General features: G+C 35.7%; 1 protein-coding gene across 1 annotated transcript in view; it reads left to right on the top strand.

Annotated features, from left to right (window-relative positions):
• The window catches only part of LOC122808699 (alpha-2-macroglobulin-like protein 1), a 1,234,219-nt gene that overhangs the window by 1,198,767 nt on the left and 16,317 nt on the right, over positions 1–19,135 (top strand). Inside the window, exon 34 of the mRNA XM_044079685.1 lies at positions 9,514–9,619. Within this exon, the coding sequence (XP_043935620.1) occupies positions 9,514–9,619 (106 nt within the window). The remainder of the gene's footprint in view (positions 1–9,513; positions 9,620–19,135) is intronic.

Here is a 19,135-nt window from a genome sequence, read left to right as displayed (position 1 = left end):
TGGTATCTCAGATTGATATAAAAATGTTCATAGTATTTCTCAAAAAAAAAAACACAAAGGGGTCTTCATTTAAAATAAGCATGTAAAAACCTTTACATTGTTTGCATATCTTTTTTTAAAATGTAGAAAAGTATTTTTTAGCTATTTACCCATGTGAACCCCTTACTTTTATACAAACCCATCTATGTCCTAGTTTGTATATTTTTGTCTTTTATAACAAAAAAAATCCTCTTCATTTTGCTAGCTTCCTAATTTCTCTTGCACTTTTAGTACAGACAAAATGCTTTCATTAATGCCTTCCTGAATTCTCATTTCTTATTAAAAAAATATTCTTCACTTTCCACACAAATGAAATTTCCATCATGCAAATTCTGTAAATTTTCTCCACATGAAGTTTCCATTTGCTTTCACAAATCCAAGCTCAAAATTCTTTATATCTATATTTTTATATTTCTTTCATTTTTCATTTTTTTAATTACATTGTCAAGAGCTACTAAAATTATTTTATTCTCCTATAACCCCCGAGAAAAAAAAAAAAGAATTCAGCCGTATCTTCCAAAAAATATTTATATACTTTATTCTTTTCTCATCTATTTCATTAACATTGTCACTGGGAGTTTCCCTATTGGCAGGCTCCATAAAAAAATTCACATAGATCTACTCTTACCTAACAAAAAAGGAAAGAAAAATAAAGAAAAAAAGAAAGAAAGAAAGAAAGAAATGTAAGTTCTCCCATAGACTTTCTTCCTTTTTTGTTAAATTTTCACATGAATGTGTTAAATTATTTTTTCATTATATCATTATGCAGATCCTCTGTATTTTATTCTGCTTTCTTAATACCCATTATCCAATGTGGTTTTATAATATTCTTGCACATTGCTGTCTGCAAAATCAAATTAAATGGTTACCTCATAATCCCTATTTCGTTTATAATCCCTATTTCATTTATTTCCATCAACCAAAATAAATATTTTCTCATATACAGTACAGGATTAAGAAATCCTAATGCATATTTGTCTTTCACATTGTAATTCATGCTTTCCTATGCCCAAAGGCAACTCTTACATTATTCTAAAATTGCTGTCATTAATTCTACTTCTTTGTTTGCCATAAACCTTAATGTGTTCCGGAAGTAAGCAAATGCCCCCATCATGATGGAATTATATAAACTCTTTTCTTATACTTTTAACTTGAATGTCACAAATTACATATTTCTTTCACTTTGCCTAATTTTCCTTTTCTCTTGCTTGATTAAAAAAATGTCCTCAAAGTTTAATATATTGCCCAGTCTATTCCTTTTACTTCACTTAATCTTAATCTAACATGTCATAAATTGTCTTGCACCTTGAAAATGACCTCTTTTACCTATATTCATTTGTTTGTAATTAATGCCAACTCACCATCTTATGAGATCATAATTAGAATTCCCACACAATTTTCCATTTTCAGTCCTGTCTAATTCACTTGTTTTGATATTTCAGTACTGATGTGTTCATAATCAAAACAAGTGTTAGCACACTCATTGGACACCCTTATTTTACATTCGCATTTGATACTGCAAGATCAAAATACTCTGTGCTCTAGTCCCACACCAAGTGTTCAGATTCATATCTTAATACTTACACAACAGCACAACCTGAGTAGGTGCTGCACTGTACCAGCCATCAGATGAGATGTTAAATTTTGGTCCTGTCCACCTGAGTTGCTTGTATCTTAGATTGATATAAAAATGTTCATAGTATTTCTCAAAAAAAAAAAACACACAAAGGGTTCTTCATTTAAAATAAGCATGTAAAAACCTTTACATTGTTTGCATATCTTTTCTAAAATGTAGAAAATTATTTTTTAGCTATTTACCCATGTGAACCCCTTACTTTTATACAAACCCATCTGTGTGTCCTAGTTTGTATATTTTTGTCTTTTATAACAAAAAAAAAATCCTCTTCATTTTGCTATCTTCCTAATTTCTCTTGCACTTTTAGTACAGGCAAAATGCTTTCATTAATGCCTTCCTGAATTCTCATTTCTTATTAAAAAATTATTCTTCACTTTCCACACAAATGAAATTTCCATCATGCAAATTCTGTAAATTTTCTCCACATGAAGTTTCCATTTGCTTTCACAAATCCAAGCTCAAAATTCTTTATATCTATATTTTTATATTTCTTTCATTTTTCATTTTTTTAATTACATTGTCAAGAGCTACTAAAATTATTTTATTCTCCTATAACCCCCGAGAAAAAAAAACAGAATTCAGCAGTATCTTCCAAAAAATATTTCATATACTTTATTCTTTTCTCATCTATTTCATTAACATTGTCACTGGGAGTTTCCCTATTTGCAGGCTCCATAAAAAAATCCACATAGATCTACTCTTACCTAACAAAAAAGGAAAGAGAAAGAAAGAAAGAAAGAAAGAAAGAAAGAAAGAAAGAAAGAAAGAAAGAAAGAAAGAAATGTAAGTTCTCCCATAGACTTTCTTCCTTTTTTGTTAAATTTTCACATGAATGTGTTAAATTATGTTTTCATTATATCATTATGCAGATCCTCTGTATTCTATTCTGCTTTCTTAATACCAATTATCCAATGTGTTTTTTATAATATTCTTGCACATTGCTGTCTGCAAAATCAAATTAAATGGTTACCTCATGATCCCTATTTCGTTTATTTAAATCAACCAAAATAAATATTTTCTCATATACAGTACAGGATTAAGAAATCCTAATGCATATTTGTCTTTCACATTGTAATTCATGCTTTGCTATGCCCAAAGACAACTCTTACATTATTCTAAAATTGCTGTCATTAATTCTACTTCTTTGTTTGCCATAAACCTTAATGTGTTCCGTAAGTCAGCAAATTCCCCATCATGATGGAATTATATAAACTCTTTTCTTATACTTTTAACTTGAATGTCATAAATTACATATTTCTTTCACTTTGCCACATGTTCCTTTTCTCTTGCTTGATTAAAAAAATGTCCTCAAGGTTTAATATATTGCCCAGTCTATTTGTTTTACTTTACTTAATCTTAATCCAACATGTCATAAATTGTCTTGCACCTTAAAAATGACCTCTTTTACCTATATTCATTTGTTTGCAATTAATGCCAACTCATCATCTTATGAGATCATAACTAGAATTCCCACACAATTTTCTATTTTCAGTCCTGTCTAATTCACTTGTTTTGATATTTCAGTACTGATGTGTTCATAATCAAAACAAGTGTTAGCACACTCATTGGACACCCTTATTTTACACATTTTCTAAAAGTATTTCTATTTTTCTATTTCTATTTTCTACAATTATTTAAAAATGCATAGGTTACTTCCATTACTGTACACGTCTGTAATTTCCCATGCATATTTATGGTTGTGTCTTCAACATCATATCACAATTTTGTCCATTGTTTTCTTCCTCTGCAAATCTAACCAACCATTTCCTTCACTATAATTGACATTTCTTTAACCTGCCTTCCCAGTAAACTAAATATCATTTCTTATATCTTTTAGAACATTTTTAAATCTTGTCTACATATATCTTTATGAAAATTTTGCGGTCACATTTACATAACATAATTGACCACCAATTTTTTGAGGTTTTTCCACGCATTTTTATTGTCTTATGTTTATTTTCCAGTTTATTTCTTGAACCAGTCATCAATTGTAATAAATAAATACTAGACTAACTGCCCAGAAGTATCATTTTAAGCCTACTCAATAACCTGTGGTCATGATCAAAACCTATATCTTTTGTCTATAATGTGCAAACCTTAACAATTAATCCAAACCCACCCAATTTAAATAAACACATTTTCCTCAACAGATGTTTCCTTATAAAATGTATGGTCAATTCAGCCAAATAGAGGAGCAGCAAGTCTTATTTATTCAGTATATATTCCAAATCCGTTCTGTCCATGATCTTTGGAATTAAACATTTTTCCACTTTTCTAACTTTTTAATTTTTAAATACTTTTCTACTATTGTTTTTCTTTCTTTCCATACATGTCAAATAATAATTCTTGAATGGTACTAAATGCACTTGCCCACCTTACATATATTTCAGCTTCTCATTCTTTATCTTTTTATATATCCATATGAATATTGCATAGCTTTCTTATCAACTCTAGCTTTGTCTCTTTAATGGTTTTCTTAGTCTTGAGCAGTTTTTTCATGTTTTCAATCTCCTTTTAGACAACAATTTTATTATGACCAAACTACTGTTCATCCAGTCAATATTTGCTGTTAATGCTATCCAGTATTTTAATGAGTAACTGTACTCACTGTATTCTTTTTCTTTGAAATCAATCCACCATTCTTCCAGACTGTTACCCAATGGTGTCATGTCACTCTGATAGTTCCATAACTGTTTACACTATCTTTAAATTATTTTCATTTAAAGCATATCCATGTAAAACACTCACATTCTTGTCTCAATTTTACTGTATAAGGTATTAACATGCCACATATTTTATTTAAATGTAACCTAAATAATATTTAAGTTATTTTTCCTTAGCCAGAATAAATCATTCATACTTCATGTATCCCTTCATCATTTTAACATATACTGACAGACAGTTTTTTCACTCTCTGTAAGTCACAATCAGTCTTCAGACAGCAAAGTAAAAAAAAAAATCAAATTGCATACTTTCTAAAATTATTACTGGTGTATATAGTACCAGAATTTGTTTAATGGATTTTTTATTTTATTTTTTCAGGATGCTAATGATTTTCTGCCTTTTCAAATCATTACATCAAGTGTTTTACTATCTTAAAATTATTCCTGAACATGTTTCATATGCTGATTTCTGCTGTATTTCTCTTTTCCATAATTTTTGAACTGCACTCTTTGTTTTTCATATAGAGAAATTATATTTCTAAGCATATTATGTCTGCCATCTCACTTTAACACAATCCTTTACAAATTATTTTATATTATTCTTATTAAAAGATAATATAGTTATAATATATTATTCATTTTTTAGCCTTTTGTGATTCCAGTTTTCTCATTTTTAACCTTTTTCTTCATTCTATACACTCTGTCACCAATGCCACTGTTCCACCAGTCCTCCTATTACCCCAATGTTCTTCCTTTTAAATGTCTTTGTTATTCCACAATGCATACCTATTTGTTTCCTAATCTTGCAATTCTAGTCTTCGTGCATTCATTCCTTCTTTTCTAAAACAGTCAGATTCTGTATTTTTCTTCAGTATCCTATAAAATTATTTTTAGATGATATATTATTTTCTTCAGTTTTATATTCTGCAGTTACTTCAGTCAGCCCACAAATAAATGGAACCTCCCTATTACATTTAGTGTACATATATATATATATATATATATATATATATAGTTATATTTATACACACACACACACACACACACACACATATATATATATATATATATATATATATATATATATACATATAGATATGTATTCTTTGGACATGCATCAATTCAATGGTCAAATGGGCCACAATAATTAATTAGGCTTTATTTGTACCATGTGAGGTATCATTCCCCTATAAATATTTATTATCACAACATTCAATAATCATATTATTTCCCCAGTTATGCTTTCTAAAGATGCTCACATTTCCTAAGCACCAGACCATAACTGATATTTATTCAATATTGGCTTTATATCATAAATATCATTATTATTTTAAAGCAATGTATTAGCTCCTATTATCAGAAAGTAACCCTTAGAAATATATGGATCTAGGATGCTCCATCAAACACACGTTTCACCAAAACATAAACCACCAAACACCCTTTCATGAAAGTGCATTTATTGAAAATGCACTTTCACAAAAAAAAAAAAAAAAGAAAAATTACCAAAATTATTAAAAAAAATAAATGACAACTCATATTTATGCAGAGGGCAAGTTCCCCTATATCCTCATGTGGCGGGCTGTGCCCCCAACTCTTTTTCTCATTCCGAGATCACACTACAGTGAAGAGAAGGGAATATTCCCTTATCCCCACTGTACTGCAATCTAAGCAACAGGTTGTTCAGTTGTACAATCTACACCACATGTTGCTGTACAATTAAACCTACATGCAAACAACTATTTGCTTACTTACCTTCTGGTGAAAGTGCATTTTCCATAAAATGCACTTTCGCGAATTTCAGCTTGCCCATTTACGTTTCAGTGAAACGTGTGTTCGATGGAGAGTCCTAGATTCAAATATATATATATGCACTGCTATTACAACTTCTAAGGTCAGGTGCAAAATAAACCCATGGTCTGGCCAACAAAATACTCTCTTATCATGCTTAGTGGGAGGTAACATCTAAATAGCACAACTAAATAACATGTGTTTAAAAAATGTCCTCATCTAGAAACATAAATAAGTCAGGATAAATATGACATATTAAAAATTAGAGAAGCTTGGTTTAAAGACTACTATAGTTCAGAAGTTATAAACTACTCACAAATAGACATCATATGATGATAGAACCACCCCACTATTTCATAGTGATAAATAAATTACTGTGTATTTTAAAACTATGCAAAATAATCATATTCCCCAAAATGGCTAAGAGAACACATAAAAGTAGATAACTACACCAACATACATAATACAGTGATTTATATACTCCAACCTTCCACCCTTAAATTATGTGGACAATGTCCTACCCCAAAATGTAACAAATATCAACTATACAACTAATAAATAAAATTGATTTCATATAGCTGTTAAGCAGTACCAGAGGACCAAATAAAACAATTGATCCAATACTTACCAAAATGTCATATCACTCTACGGGATTTTCTATTTAGGGATCATTGTATTGATGGCCATTTATAACCAAAATATACCACCTGGACACATCACAGGATAATTCTCATGCAAAAATGTGGAATAAATATTAATGTAGTATCATGAAATAATACTGTTTGCAATGAAGATGATGCTAAGGAGGCTATGGATTTTTTTTTCTATTAAACAGCTATCTCTGAATATAAGTATTCCCAGCTAGATAAAGAAGTCTATCTCAGCATATGCAGGATTGTCTTACTGCAGACATAAAATACTTTCTGCGAGAAAGAGAGTAAATACAATAAGCACTGCAGTTAAATACAAAGAAGGAAAACTTAAAAAAAAATACCTTACTCTAAGAAAAGTGTGACTGGAGTATAAGAAATAATGGTAAGTTAGTTCCAAATAATTTATTTATTTAACATTTTGTTGACCGGGAATGTCTGACTAGGTTCCACAGAGCCTGTTTTCAATGGAGGCCCGGGGAGAAATGCTCCAGATGCATGTCTTTGGAACGTGTGAGGAAACCGGAGTACCTGGAGGAAACCCACGCGAACACAGGGAGAACATGCAAACTCCACACAGAAGGCACCCCAGCTGAGAATCGAACCGGAGAATCTCTTGCTGTGAGGTGACAATGTTAACCACTGCACCACTGTGCCACCCAACTAATTGACCAAATAAATAAAGATGTTGCTCAGATATCCTCTCTCACACACAGTATAACAATTTTAGCTAGTCAAAAAAATCTGACTCTCATACATAAATGCTCACAGTAAATAGTATTCAGACAGGTAATTTCTTCAAATACTTATTTCTTATCAGAGGGGTGTCCATAAACATCCTTTATCATTTAAGTTGCCCACCAACAAACATTGTTGCTTAACTCTTGATTCATCACTGGGTAGCACTTTTAAGATATCTAAACTAAATTAATTGCAGCCTAACACCTTTAACGTATAGATAAAAAGTTAATGTGAAGCACTGAAAAATTCACTGGATTCTTAAAACATGTTATTACCCTCATTAGCATATCACATGGACAGGCTCAATCCCATCTACTTTCAAACTTACTCATTTGATGCCAGTAACAAAATCTCCTTACCAAAGCCACTCAGGACTACAGCCATCATCTATAACATTTGAAAAATATGCACGGACAACTCACTAAACAGGTTAACAGCTACAGCCTCCTTAAAGGTACACATAATGGCTTTAAGTTTAGCTTCACAATTTTGACTGCTAAATATAGGGTCACCAGCACCTCTATAAAACAAATAATGAAATATTCACAGGTATGATGTTTGTTGATAGGACATGGAACTTTAATATTGTCAACTCTTCACTTCTTCTAAGAAATCTAATCAATAAACTTCAGTCCTGAAGCCTTCACCCTGATCGAGAACTATTTACACAGAAGAACATCACCATAGCTATTGGCAGTATCTTATCAAATATACATACAATTTTTATCAGTGTTCCTCAAACGTTTTGTTGAGCCCAGTGTTATTATCCACTGTCCACAATAATCTCACTATTGATCACCCTAAACTGGAGCACTGACAGAGCGCTTCTCTTTTGTCATGACAATTTCACCCCAGCTAAAGCTATGAGACCACTTTAATCTTCTATGTTATTAGATTACTTAAACTATATCAACAACTAAACATCTGCACCTATTGTCTTTGGCACTGCACAAAAGCAAGTAACCTAGTAAAAATTCTAATTAAGAACCAGAGAGACAACCCTCTCTAGTCATGTCTAGCTTTTGTGACCAAACATATCCGGGGTTTATTTTGAATTCTTGTTTCTCTTATCATAACCACATACACAGGAACACTTGTGAAAAAAAAACAGTTCAATAGCTGAAGATTACTCCTAAAATTGCCATATCACTCTCAGCTGGAGCTAGAAAATTAGTAGCACATAACATGCTCATTTCCAGACTTGAATATTCATTCTTCATCACTGACTGAACACTCTATGCAATATTCACCCTCCATAGATGAATATATTAACTTAGTTGAACCAAAGTCATACCATTCCCACATATTACAAAAGGTAAGCTGGCTGCCAGTCAGACAAACAGCTCAGCATTTAGTCACTTTACACTAATTTTATGGCGTGGATGTCTTAGATTGTACAACATGAGTTTTAAGCGTGAGAGGAAAAAACAGAGTGAAATGTATGTGGTCCTTTCAAAGGTGGGTGTCTGATGTGAGCAACATAAATCTTATGAGAGAGTAGATTGTTCAGGTTTGCCAAACTGAGCAATCATGTCATCAAAACAATGTGTAGAAGTTTTCTAGAACGTGTGGTTTCTGCAATATTCAGATTTTAGACGTAGTAACCTCAGAATTAATTATAATCAGAAGGGGGTGACGCAATACTGATCACAACAGATGCAAGATATCTCTTCTCGTAAATACGTATTTTATATTCTGTGCCTTCAGTAAATTCTGTTCTGAATCTTTCCCCAGTAGATATCATTCTGTTACTATCAGCATTTAATGTAGTGTAGTAAAATTCATATGCACAGGTAATTGGACAATGAAAGCTCTATTAAATAGATGTGGCATTTAAGGACATACAATTATAGTTACATTTTTTTTTTCATCTGACAGCTGTTTATATTTTAGAATTTAGTAGCTATTTGATTTATCCATATTATAGAAGCATTTGCAGTCAGAAGAGTTGTTGAAATAAAAATGTAACTTGTCATTTGCCCTTATTTTTCCCTAGCTGCCTCGTGGAGTGTCTGCACAATTTACCTTTTCTATTAACCAAGACTTTTCTGTGAACAACCAACAGCCATCTTCTGTCAAAATATATGACTACTATAAGACAAGTGAGTAGTCTGCAACCATTGAACACATACAAGTTGTACTGCATAAGCAAAGAATGATCAGAGCAAAGAGATTTATTTATTTATTTGTTTATTTATTTATTTATTTATTTATTTCCAGTTTGATAACCGGGGAAGTCCACTGGGCTCGAAAGCCCGTTTTCAGTGGAGGCCCGGGGAGAAAAGCTCCATGATAATACAATAAAGTAATACATTGCACACAAAAATACAAGCATATATTGATGATAATACATTGTACAAACACAGCAGAAGGAGTGTAAACTAATACATTATACACAAAAACACTCTGAGTTCTAATAGCACAATATTTTAACAATTCTTCAAAGATGAGGTACATTAGGCAGTATACATAAGAAAATCTTGTTTTTATGCAACTATAATGTTAAGTGAAGTAGTAAAGAAGAAGGAAAATATAGAATGAGTTTGAATGCAAGAACAGGAATGCATAGGAGAAGCGAAGGAGAAGCAAAAAGTTTAAAGGAGAAGGGAGGTCAGGAGGAAGATAGCAGAAAAACAGATAGGCTAGTGTTCATTTTATGATAGAGACCAGAAGAACACCTTAAGAAAAAGGCAAAAAGATTCAAATGTGAGACTAAGCATACAGGTGGGCAGAGGGAAGATCACCTAAAGGAAGTAAAGGGTTTAGTCAGGGAGGGGGGAGGAGATAAGGGGAAGAGGGAGGGGAGCTAAGGACCGAGTCTGAAGAAGGGGAACCAGGGGTATGGCAGAAAGGAAATAGGATGAAATAAGATCTAGGTAGGGAGTATACAATTACATTTCCAATTTTGGGAAAGGTGAGAATGGAGGAGGGATTTGAACTGTTCATAGCTTGTAGTGGCTCTTAGGAGGGAAGGAAGTGAGTTCCATTTTTTTGCTGTAGTGTAAGAAAGTAGGAGTTGGCCAGGGGGTCGCTTGGGTCTGTACACAGATATGAGATTTTGGTGGCTAGATCTTAGGGGCCTTGGAGGAGTATATAAGGTCAAGCTATTGGATAATGCAGGGCAAGCAGTAGGGTTAAAAATTAGTTTGTGTGCAGTAGTAAGTTGGAGGAAATCGAGTTGATTAGGGAGTTCTAGCCATTGGAGCCTACGGAGGCAGATGCAATGGTGAGTAGAATGGGGGGAGTTAGTAGCGAATTTGGCAATTTTATAGTAGCAACTTTCAAGTTTTGAGGAGATAGAAGTGGTGAGATTAGATAGAATAGGGGCACCATACAGTAGAGAAGGGAGAAGGTAGGTCGTGGCGAGAGTTTGTTTTGAAGATGGAGTAAGAAAGTTAGTATTTCTATAGAGCATACCGAGTTTCTGATGAGTTTTTTTTATGTTTATTTGAATATGATTATTAAAATTCAGGTGTTCATCAATGGTAACTCCGAGTAGTTTAGCACAACTAACAACTTCTATTGAGGAGTGGGAGAGGCTGGAGATTATGAAGGAAGACTTGTCTAGAGTCATTGCTTTTGAGGGAGAGAAGAGAATGATGTGAGATTTGTTGGCATTAAGGGAAAGATGATTTTGAAGCATCCAAGTTTCTGTGGTTGTAAAGGCCAATTGGGTTTTGGCTTGGAGCTGGGGAAGGCTAGGGGCAGAGCAGATAACAGTGGAGTCGTCTGCATATTGTACTATTTGAGCATGAGGAATTGAAGAGTGGAGATCATTGATAAAAATGTTAAAGAGTAGAGGCCCGAGTATAGAACCCTGAGGGACTCCGGTAGGGGTAGGTAGGAATTTTGAGGTACCAGTATTCCATTTCACAGCTTGGGATCTATCAGAGAGATAGCTTCTGAACCAAGAAAGAGAGTTGTGGGAGAGATTGAGGTTAGAGAGTTGGTTGAGAAGGAGAGAGTGGGATATTGTGTCGAAGGCCTTTGAAAGGTCAAGAAGAACAGTGGAGACAATATTTCCAGAGTCACGTGCTTGGTTGACAATTTCTAGGAAGGAATGAAGAGCAGTTATGGTGCTGTGGCCAGGTCGGAACCCATGTTGAGTAGGGGTGAGGAGATGGTTGTTGAGGAGGTGGGGCATGAGTTGCTGGTGGATACATTTTTCAAGTATTTTTGAAATACACAGAATCATCTTTCTTTTCCAGTGTTGCTCCTTACCCTTGAGAACTCACTGCATTTACACGCCTCTGGATAAGCACGTTTTAGACTGATTTCATGATTACCATTATAGGCTATATTGTCTCCTCTACTTTTTGATTTTATCTTATATCATTTTATATTAACTTTATAAAGTATTAATAGCCCATTAAAACATAAGTTTCAAAGCCATTTCAATATTTCTTGAAAATGTTTTGCCCTTGATTGTGGTATAAATGTAAATAAAAAATATATGAATTCTACTATAATAACCAAGCAAAAGCTTTGTTGGTCTCAAAACTTCAGCATGCATTATTTATATAAAACAAGGTGGTGCAAAAAAACAGTGCCCCTTGTGCCATGTCTGAGAATCATTGAGAGATGATGAAGATTATTGAGATCAGTACATGTATGTGATATAGCTATACATTTGCATATATCCCATGGCCCTCTATCATAGAAGGTTTAAGGTATCACACAGTGAAAACTTTAGCTAGGCTAAGTTTTTCTTGTAGTTTTTTACTAGTCTGTGTGACCTTTTTACTCTTTGGTTTGGAAGTTAGTTGAGATACCTTGCAGACACCATAATGGTTATGGACATCAGCTGGGTGTAAAGACCCTCTGTTTCTAAAGTACAGCCAAATGATCCACTAATGCTGTGCTCATGAGGTCATATGAAGCTTCAACTATGTATTTCAGAGTTTGAGAGTTTTGGCTTTATTGCCCTGAATGTATCCACAAAGATGTAAAAAATCATGGATATTCAGAAACCATATAACCGAAACACTTGATGTTCTTAAGGGTCACTTGCATTTATCTAATGGTTCTCTATTACAAGAGGTTTAAGGTATTACAGAATGAAAATTTATAAAAGGTATTACCACAGCTCATAGTCAACTCTATTATGCCTATCAACCCATGAAACACTCATCTCTCACTGCAGGATAATACATCCTTGTCTGTTTTTGCATGGCTTTCTCATTCCTGTTAACATCACTATTCCGAATTTTTACAATCAACAGCAATTACAGAGAGCAGCTTAGAATTATAACTGACAAAGAGGTGACTGCAGCCCCCAAATGATGTACTGCTACTTCCAAGGAATCACCCCACTGTTGGCTATTATACATATCAATCAGCTAATCAGCTTCTTCCATCATTTTAATAATGTAGCATCACACAAACCACATATAGCTAATCCCATGATTATCAATTCTTTAGCAGACTGCATTAGTAATATTTTGGTCCACATAATAGTGTCAGTGTCTCAACCAAGCTATAACTGGAGCCCAGCTTTATTCATGACCCTTATATGGTGCATTTGTCTACTATCCAACTCAAAGTAGTAAAATCCTCCCCCCCCCATTATACTTACCAAATGTCCCACCATCTATCTATCTATCTATCTATATGTGTGTGTGTCTATGTGTATATATATATATATATATATATATATATATATATATATATATATATATATATATGTGTGTGTGTGTGTGTATAGGTTAATAGGTTGGTACTAGGCTATCGACCCTAGGGCCTATACAAGCCTAGCCATAACAATTCCCTGGATATTTCTTCCCACAATATTTACTTCTCTGGACCCCTGTCTAGCAGGGTGACTGACATGATCCTTGGGGTGAATTTCCTATCTCCCATCCAATCATCAAGGTTCCTTTTGAAAAGGGCCAAGGAGGAGCTCTGCTTGACATGTATGGGCAGTCTATTCCAGAGTATGGGGAGTCTCTGGGTCAGGAACCTATCCCTCCAGCATGTTTTGTTCATTGTGATGACAAGGTTTAGATCTCTGGAACATGTGGATCTGAGGGACTGGGATTTCTTTAAGTGGAGCATGTCCAACAGCTCAGGCTTTGACATGGCCTTGTATGTTAAGCAGAGATCGCCTCTGAGTAGAAGATATGCCAAAGAGTATAGCTGGAGTTTTTTTAGACGGTTAGCATATGGCATCTGCTTTAGGCCTGTGATTCTTTTAGTGAGGTATTTCTGTGGCCTTTCCAGCTGTTGCAGATATCTTGTGAGGTACATACCAAACGGGGCATTATTCTCTATAATGGGTCTAATGAGGGATGAGTACAGTGTGACAATGACCTCCTTTTTTTCTGAATGAAAAGCCCTTAGTGATGAGGTGTGCCACATAGAAGGATTTCCTGACTGTTGTAGTGATGTGGTTATCGAAAGTGAAACCACTGTCCACCTGTGTCCCTAAGTCTCTCATCACACTTTCAATGTTTAGTGTACTGCCACCTATGTGGTAATTCATGGGTACATGTTTTTTTCCAAAGGGGATAACTATGCATTTCTTGGCATTAATCTTGAGCCAATGGCTCTGGCACCAGGCATCTGTTTCTGTAAGGCCCTTTTGTAGAATATCCACATCATTTGGGGATTCAATAATGGTTCCCAGTTTGCAGTCATCTGCGAACTTTGTTAGCCAGAGTCCCTTAGTGTTGGCCTGTACTTCAGAGAAGTAGATGCCAAAAAAGAGTGGTCCCAGGACTGGACCCTGAGGTACTCCACTTGTCACTTTTCTGGAGCTGGATTTGGAGTCGGCTACTTTTACAGTCTGGGTTCTGTCAGTAAGCCAGTTGGCAACCCATCCAGTGATGTAGGGATTTATGCCCAGCTTAGTAAGTTTATCTATGATTCCAGAGTGGGGGATGGTGTTGAAGGCCTTGGCAAGGTCCAGATAGGCTGTGTAGAACACCTTACCCTCGTCCACAGCTCTGAAGACTGATTCAAAGAAGTCAATCAGGTTCAGGAGAAAAGATCGGCCCTTCACAAATCCAAACTGGGAGGGGTCCAGTGTTTGAAGGATGCCAATGTCTTTGTTTATAAGTTCCATGATAATGCGTTCCATGCCCTCGCAGATCAGGCTCGTCAGACTGATGGGATGGCCTTGTATGTTAAGCAGAGATCGCCTCTGAGTAGAAGATATGCCAAAGAGTATAGCTGGAGTTTTTTTAGACGGTTAGCATATGGCATCTGCTTTAGGCCTGTGATTCTTTTAGTGAGGTATTTCTGTGGCCTTTCCAGCTGTTGCAGATATCTTGTGAGGTACATACCAAATGGGGCATTATTCTCTATAATGGGTCTAATGAGGGATGAGTACAGTGGGACAATGACCTCCTTTTTTTCTGAATGAAAAGCCCTTAGTGATGAGGTGTGCCACATAGAAGGATTTCCTGACTGTTGTAGCGATGTGGTTATCGAAAGTGAAACCACTGTCCACCTGTGTCCCTAAGTCTCTCATCACACTTTCAATGTTTAGTGTACTGCCACCTATGTGGTAATTCATGGGTACATGTTTTTTTCCAAAGGGGATAACTATACATTTCTTGGCATTAATCTTGAGCCCATGGCTCTGGCACCAGGCATCTGTTTCTGTAAGGCCCTTTTGTAGAATATCCACATCATTTGGGGATTCAATAATGGTTCCCAGTTTGCAGTCATCTGCGAACTTTGTTAGCCAGAGTCCCTTAGTGTTGGCCTGTACTTCAGAGAAGTAGATGCCAAAAAAGAGTGGTCCCAGGACTGGACCCTGAGGTACTCCACTTGTCACTTTTCTGGAGCTGGATTTGGAGTCGGCTACTTTTACAGTCTGGGTTCTGTCAGTAAGCCAGTTGGCAACCCATCCAGTGATGTAGGGATTTATGCCCAGCTTAGTAAGTTTATCTATGATTCCAGAGTGGGGGATGGTGTTGAAGGCCTTGGCAAGGTCCAGATAGGCTGTGTAGAACACCTTACCCTCGTCCACAGCTCTGAAGACTGATTCAAAGAAGTCAATCAGGTTCAGGAGAAAAGATCGGCCCTTCACAAATCCAAACTGGGAGGGGTTCAGTGTTTGAAGGATGCCAATGTCTTTGTTTATAAGTTCCATGATAATGCGTTCCATGCCCTCACAGATCAGGCTCGTCAGACTGATGGGATGGTAGTTTCCAGGATCCAAGGTGGATCCTCCCTTGTGGAGTCGGATAACTGTAGCTGTGCTCCACTCAGTGGGCATGAAGCCTGAGGTGAGGCTATGATTAAACATGACATTTAGGTGAGGTGCCAGTTCATTTTGTAGTTCGTATAGTACACATGGGATGTCATTTGGTCCCATGGATGCTGTATTCTTAGCTTTGGAGAGTGCAGTTTCTACCTGTGTGGCCGTGATTACCAGAATTTGGCAATCTTTTGGTATTGATTGAAATGGGCCCTTTAGGGGTGAGAGGGGGGTGAAGTTGGCACTAAATCGATCTGCCAGGATATTGGCAATATCCTTGAGATCAGTATATTTAATGCCATTCTGTTGAAGCTCAGAGCAGATCTGAGCATTGCCATTTAGATTCTTGACATAACTATAGAATGCCTTGTGGTTGTCTTTGGAATCTTTGGCAATTTTATTTTCATAACTAGCTTTTGAGGATTTTATGAGGGATCTCAGCTTCTTACTGAGGCTGGTGAGGGAGTTTTTTGCATCCTGGGATTTTCCTCTTTTCTGCAACAGTTTCTTCCTTCTGTTGTATAGTTTGTTTATAGCAGGGGACCACCAGATTGGCTTCCTTTTTTTGGAGGACAGCATCTTGGTTCTTTTTGGGATGACACGATTCATGCATGAGTGGATGTGCTTGTACAGTGCCTTAGTGTAGGATTCTGCAGTCGAACTTTCAGATCCCATCTGCATGGGTGTCATGAAGTTTGTCACTTCTGACTTCAGTAGCATGAAGTTGGCATTGGAGACGTTTTTTAAGGAGGATTCCTTACTGAGGGGTCGGGGTGGGATGTGGATTTCGAGGGTGATTTGCTTATGGTCAGACCTGACCAATGAGGGGGTGACCACTGGTGTGGAGCATCTATCTCCCATGTTGGTAATGACCAGGTCTAGGATATTGGAGTCCCTGGTGGGACAATGGATTAGTTAATCCAGTGCATTGGAATTTATAAATTCCAAGAACCATTGGGATGAAGAGTTGGTACCCGAGTAGTTTTCCCAGTTAATGGCAGGGTAGTTGAAATCACTCGGTATTAGGGTGTTTGGTTGTATCTTAATATTTTCCAGTATGTTTAGAAAGGTGCAGTGAAAATCTTGGGGCATGGTGGGGGATCTGTAGCAAGCTACAGTTTGGATTGCAGTCTTACCTAGTGTTAGTTGCACCTGGAGAATTTCAGATGCATTGTGTTGGGCAACTGGCCTGGAGGTGTGAATATCCTTGGTGAATATGGACACTCCTCCACCTTTAGTGTTTCGGTCTTGGTTTTGTGGCCAAAATGTGTGGTAAGAGTTGTAGACTGGTATTGCAGGGGTGCTCTCTGGAGCCTTGAACCAAATCTCAGTTACTGCACAGATTATTGATGTTCTCCATTTTTAGGAGTGCCTCGAGAGAGTGCATTTTGAGGTTTAGACTTCTAGCATTGAGTAGCATTACCTACAGATTTTGCATGATTGTATCTGTTACGGTGGTGGTTTTGTCCTTTGAACCTTGCCTAAAAAAAGGCACTATAGGGGTGGCAAGAGCTTTAGCCAGTAACCTGAATCCCAGGGGTGACATATATGTGTGTGTGTGTGTGTGTGTGTGTGTGTGTGTGTGTTCATATAGATACACACACACACACACACACACACACACACACACACACATATATATATATATATATATATATATATATATATATATATATATATATACATATAGTATATATATATATATATATATATATATATATATATATATATATATATATATAGCGAGATAGAGAGAGAGAACTGTACAGCATCAGCTGTTTATTCAGTGTAGGCTACATACAGGAAGTAACCTGAGTCAACAAAAAGTAAACAATAAAGGTTTTACTTCTATGTTCTGCTCAAATTATGTCTAAAAGCATCCTGTACTTCAGTTTGCTGGGAATATGTAAGACTATGGAATCAGTAGTTATGGATGGCATATTATGTAACACAAATGTCACAGCATTGAGTAGCATACCTCATAAATGAAGAAATGAAGTAGATAAAGATATATTTATTTATTTATTTATTTATTTATTAGCATTTGTTCACCGGGAAAGTCCACTGGGCCAGTTAGAATCCATTTTCATGGAGGCCCGGGGAGAAAAGCTCCACAGGTCAAAATAGCTTGACAATATATAATAACAGAAACAGTTAGTAAAACAAAGATATAGTACAAATATACAATAGAATCCATTGAATAAGAGATTATATAATACAGAGAAATAAGAACAGCACATATTTAATAGATTGAACTGTACAATTCAAATACTATTCATGCTATTTTGAAAATATAGGATACACAATCCTGTGAGGCATGAATTTTGAGATAGAGAAACATTTGGTAGACTTAGGTGAGACTTTTAGTGTATGTAGTCATTAATTAATAAGGAAGGATTAGAAGGAAGGAAGAAGTTAAAAAGGATGAACAGGATTTAATTAGGAGTAAGGTTGTAGGAGTTTAAGAGTTGATGCATGTGCAAAGCCAGAGAGTGGTGAGAAGTAGTCTGAGAGATTTTTTGAAGGAGGAGACGTTACTTGTAGTTCTAGTATGTACTGGGAGAGCATTCCATTTTTTAGCAATAGAGAAGGAATAAAACATGTGACCAGCTGGGAGTTTAGGTTTTTCAACTTGGAGAAGTCGTTTTTCGGATCTGAGTGGTCTATTTGGATGATAGTGAGTTAGTATAAAAGAGAGAGTTGGACAATCTGTGGGATTATGAATAATTTTATATGCCCTGATTAATTGTAGGTATGTTAGCTGATGTGGGAGCTCAGGCCAGTTAAGAGAATGTAATGAAGAGCTGTGATGGGAGGAGTGTTTTGACCTGGTTGCGAACTTGGCAACTTTATTGTTATAGGACTCAAGCTTAGTTTTCAAGGAGTACTGGATATTAGTGAAGAGTGGAGCACCATATAGGAGAGAGGGTAGGAGAAAGGTTAAAGCAAGGGTTTGCTTAGTTGCACAGTTAAGAATGTTTTTATGTCTGTAAAGGGTGCCTAGTTTTTGGAGTGTTTTTTTGATATTACTATGAACATGGAGGTCAAAAGATAGATTTTCATCCAAGATAACTCCTAGTAGCTTTCTGTGAGAGGCTACCTCTATAGTGTTCATGTTTTCAGAGTGTATGATAAAATCTGCCTTATTTAAGGAAGTACTTTTCTTGGGGTAAATAGCAACAGTTTGGTTTTGTTAGAGTTTAGGGAAAGATGATTATTAGTCATTCAAGTTTCAGTAGAAGAAAAGGCATTTTGGGTTATTTGAAGAAGTTCAGTAATAGGCGAAACAGATAATGGTCGCATTGTCAGTGTATTGTATCATGAATGATTAATAAGAACAGAGTGAAAGTCATTGATGAAAATACTAAAGAGAAGAGGTACAGGAATGGAGCCTTAGGGAATACCAGTGGAT

Source organism: Protopterus annectens, chromosome 8.part0, assembly GCF_019279795.1.
Source record: "Protopterus annectens isolate FY-2018-M chromosome 8.part0, PAN1.0, whole genome shotgun sequence".
NCBI lineage: Eukaryota > Metazoa > Chordata > Ceratodontiformes > Protopteridae > Protopterus > Protopterus annectens.
This window is presented reverse-complemented; position numbering and strand designations above follow the sequence as displayed.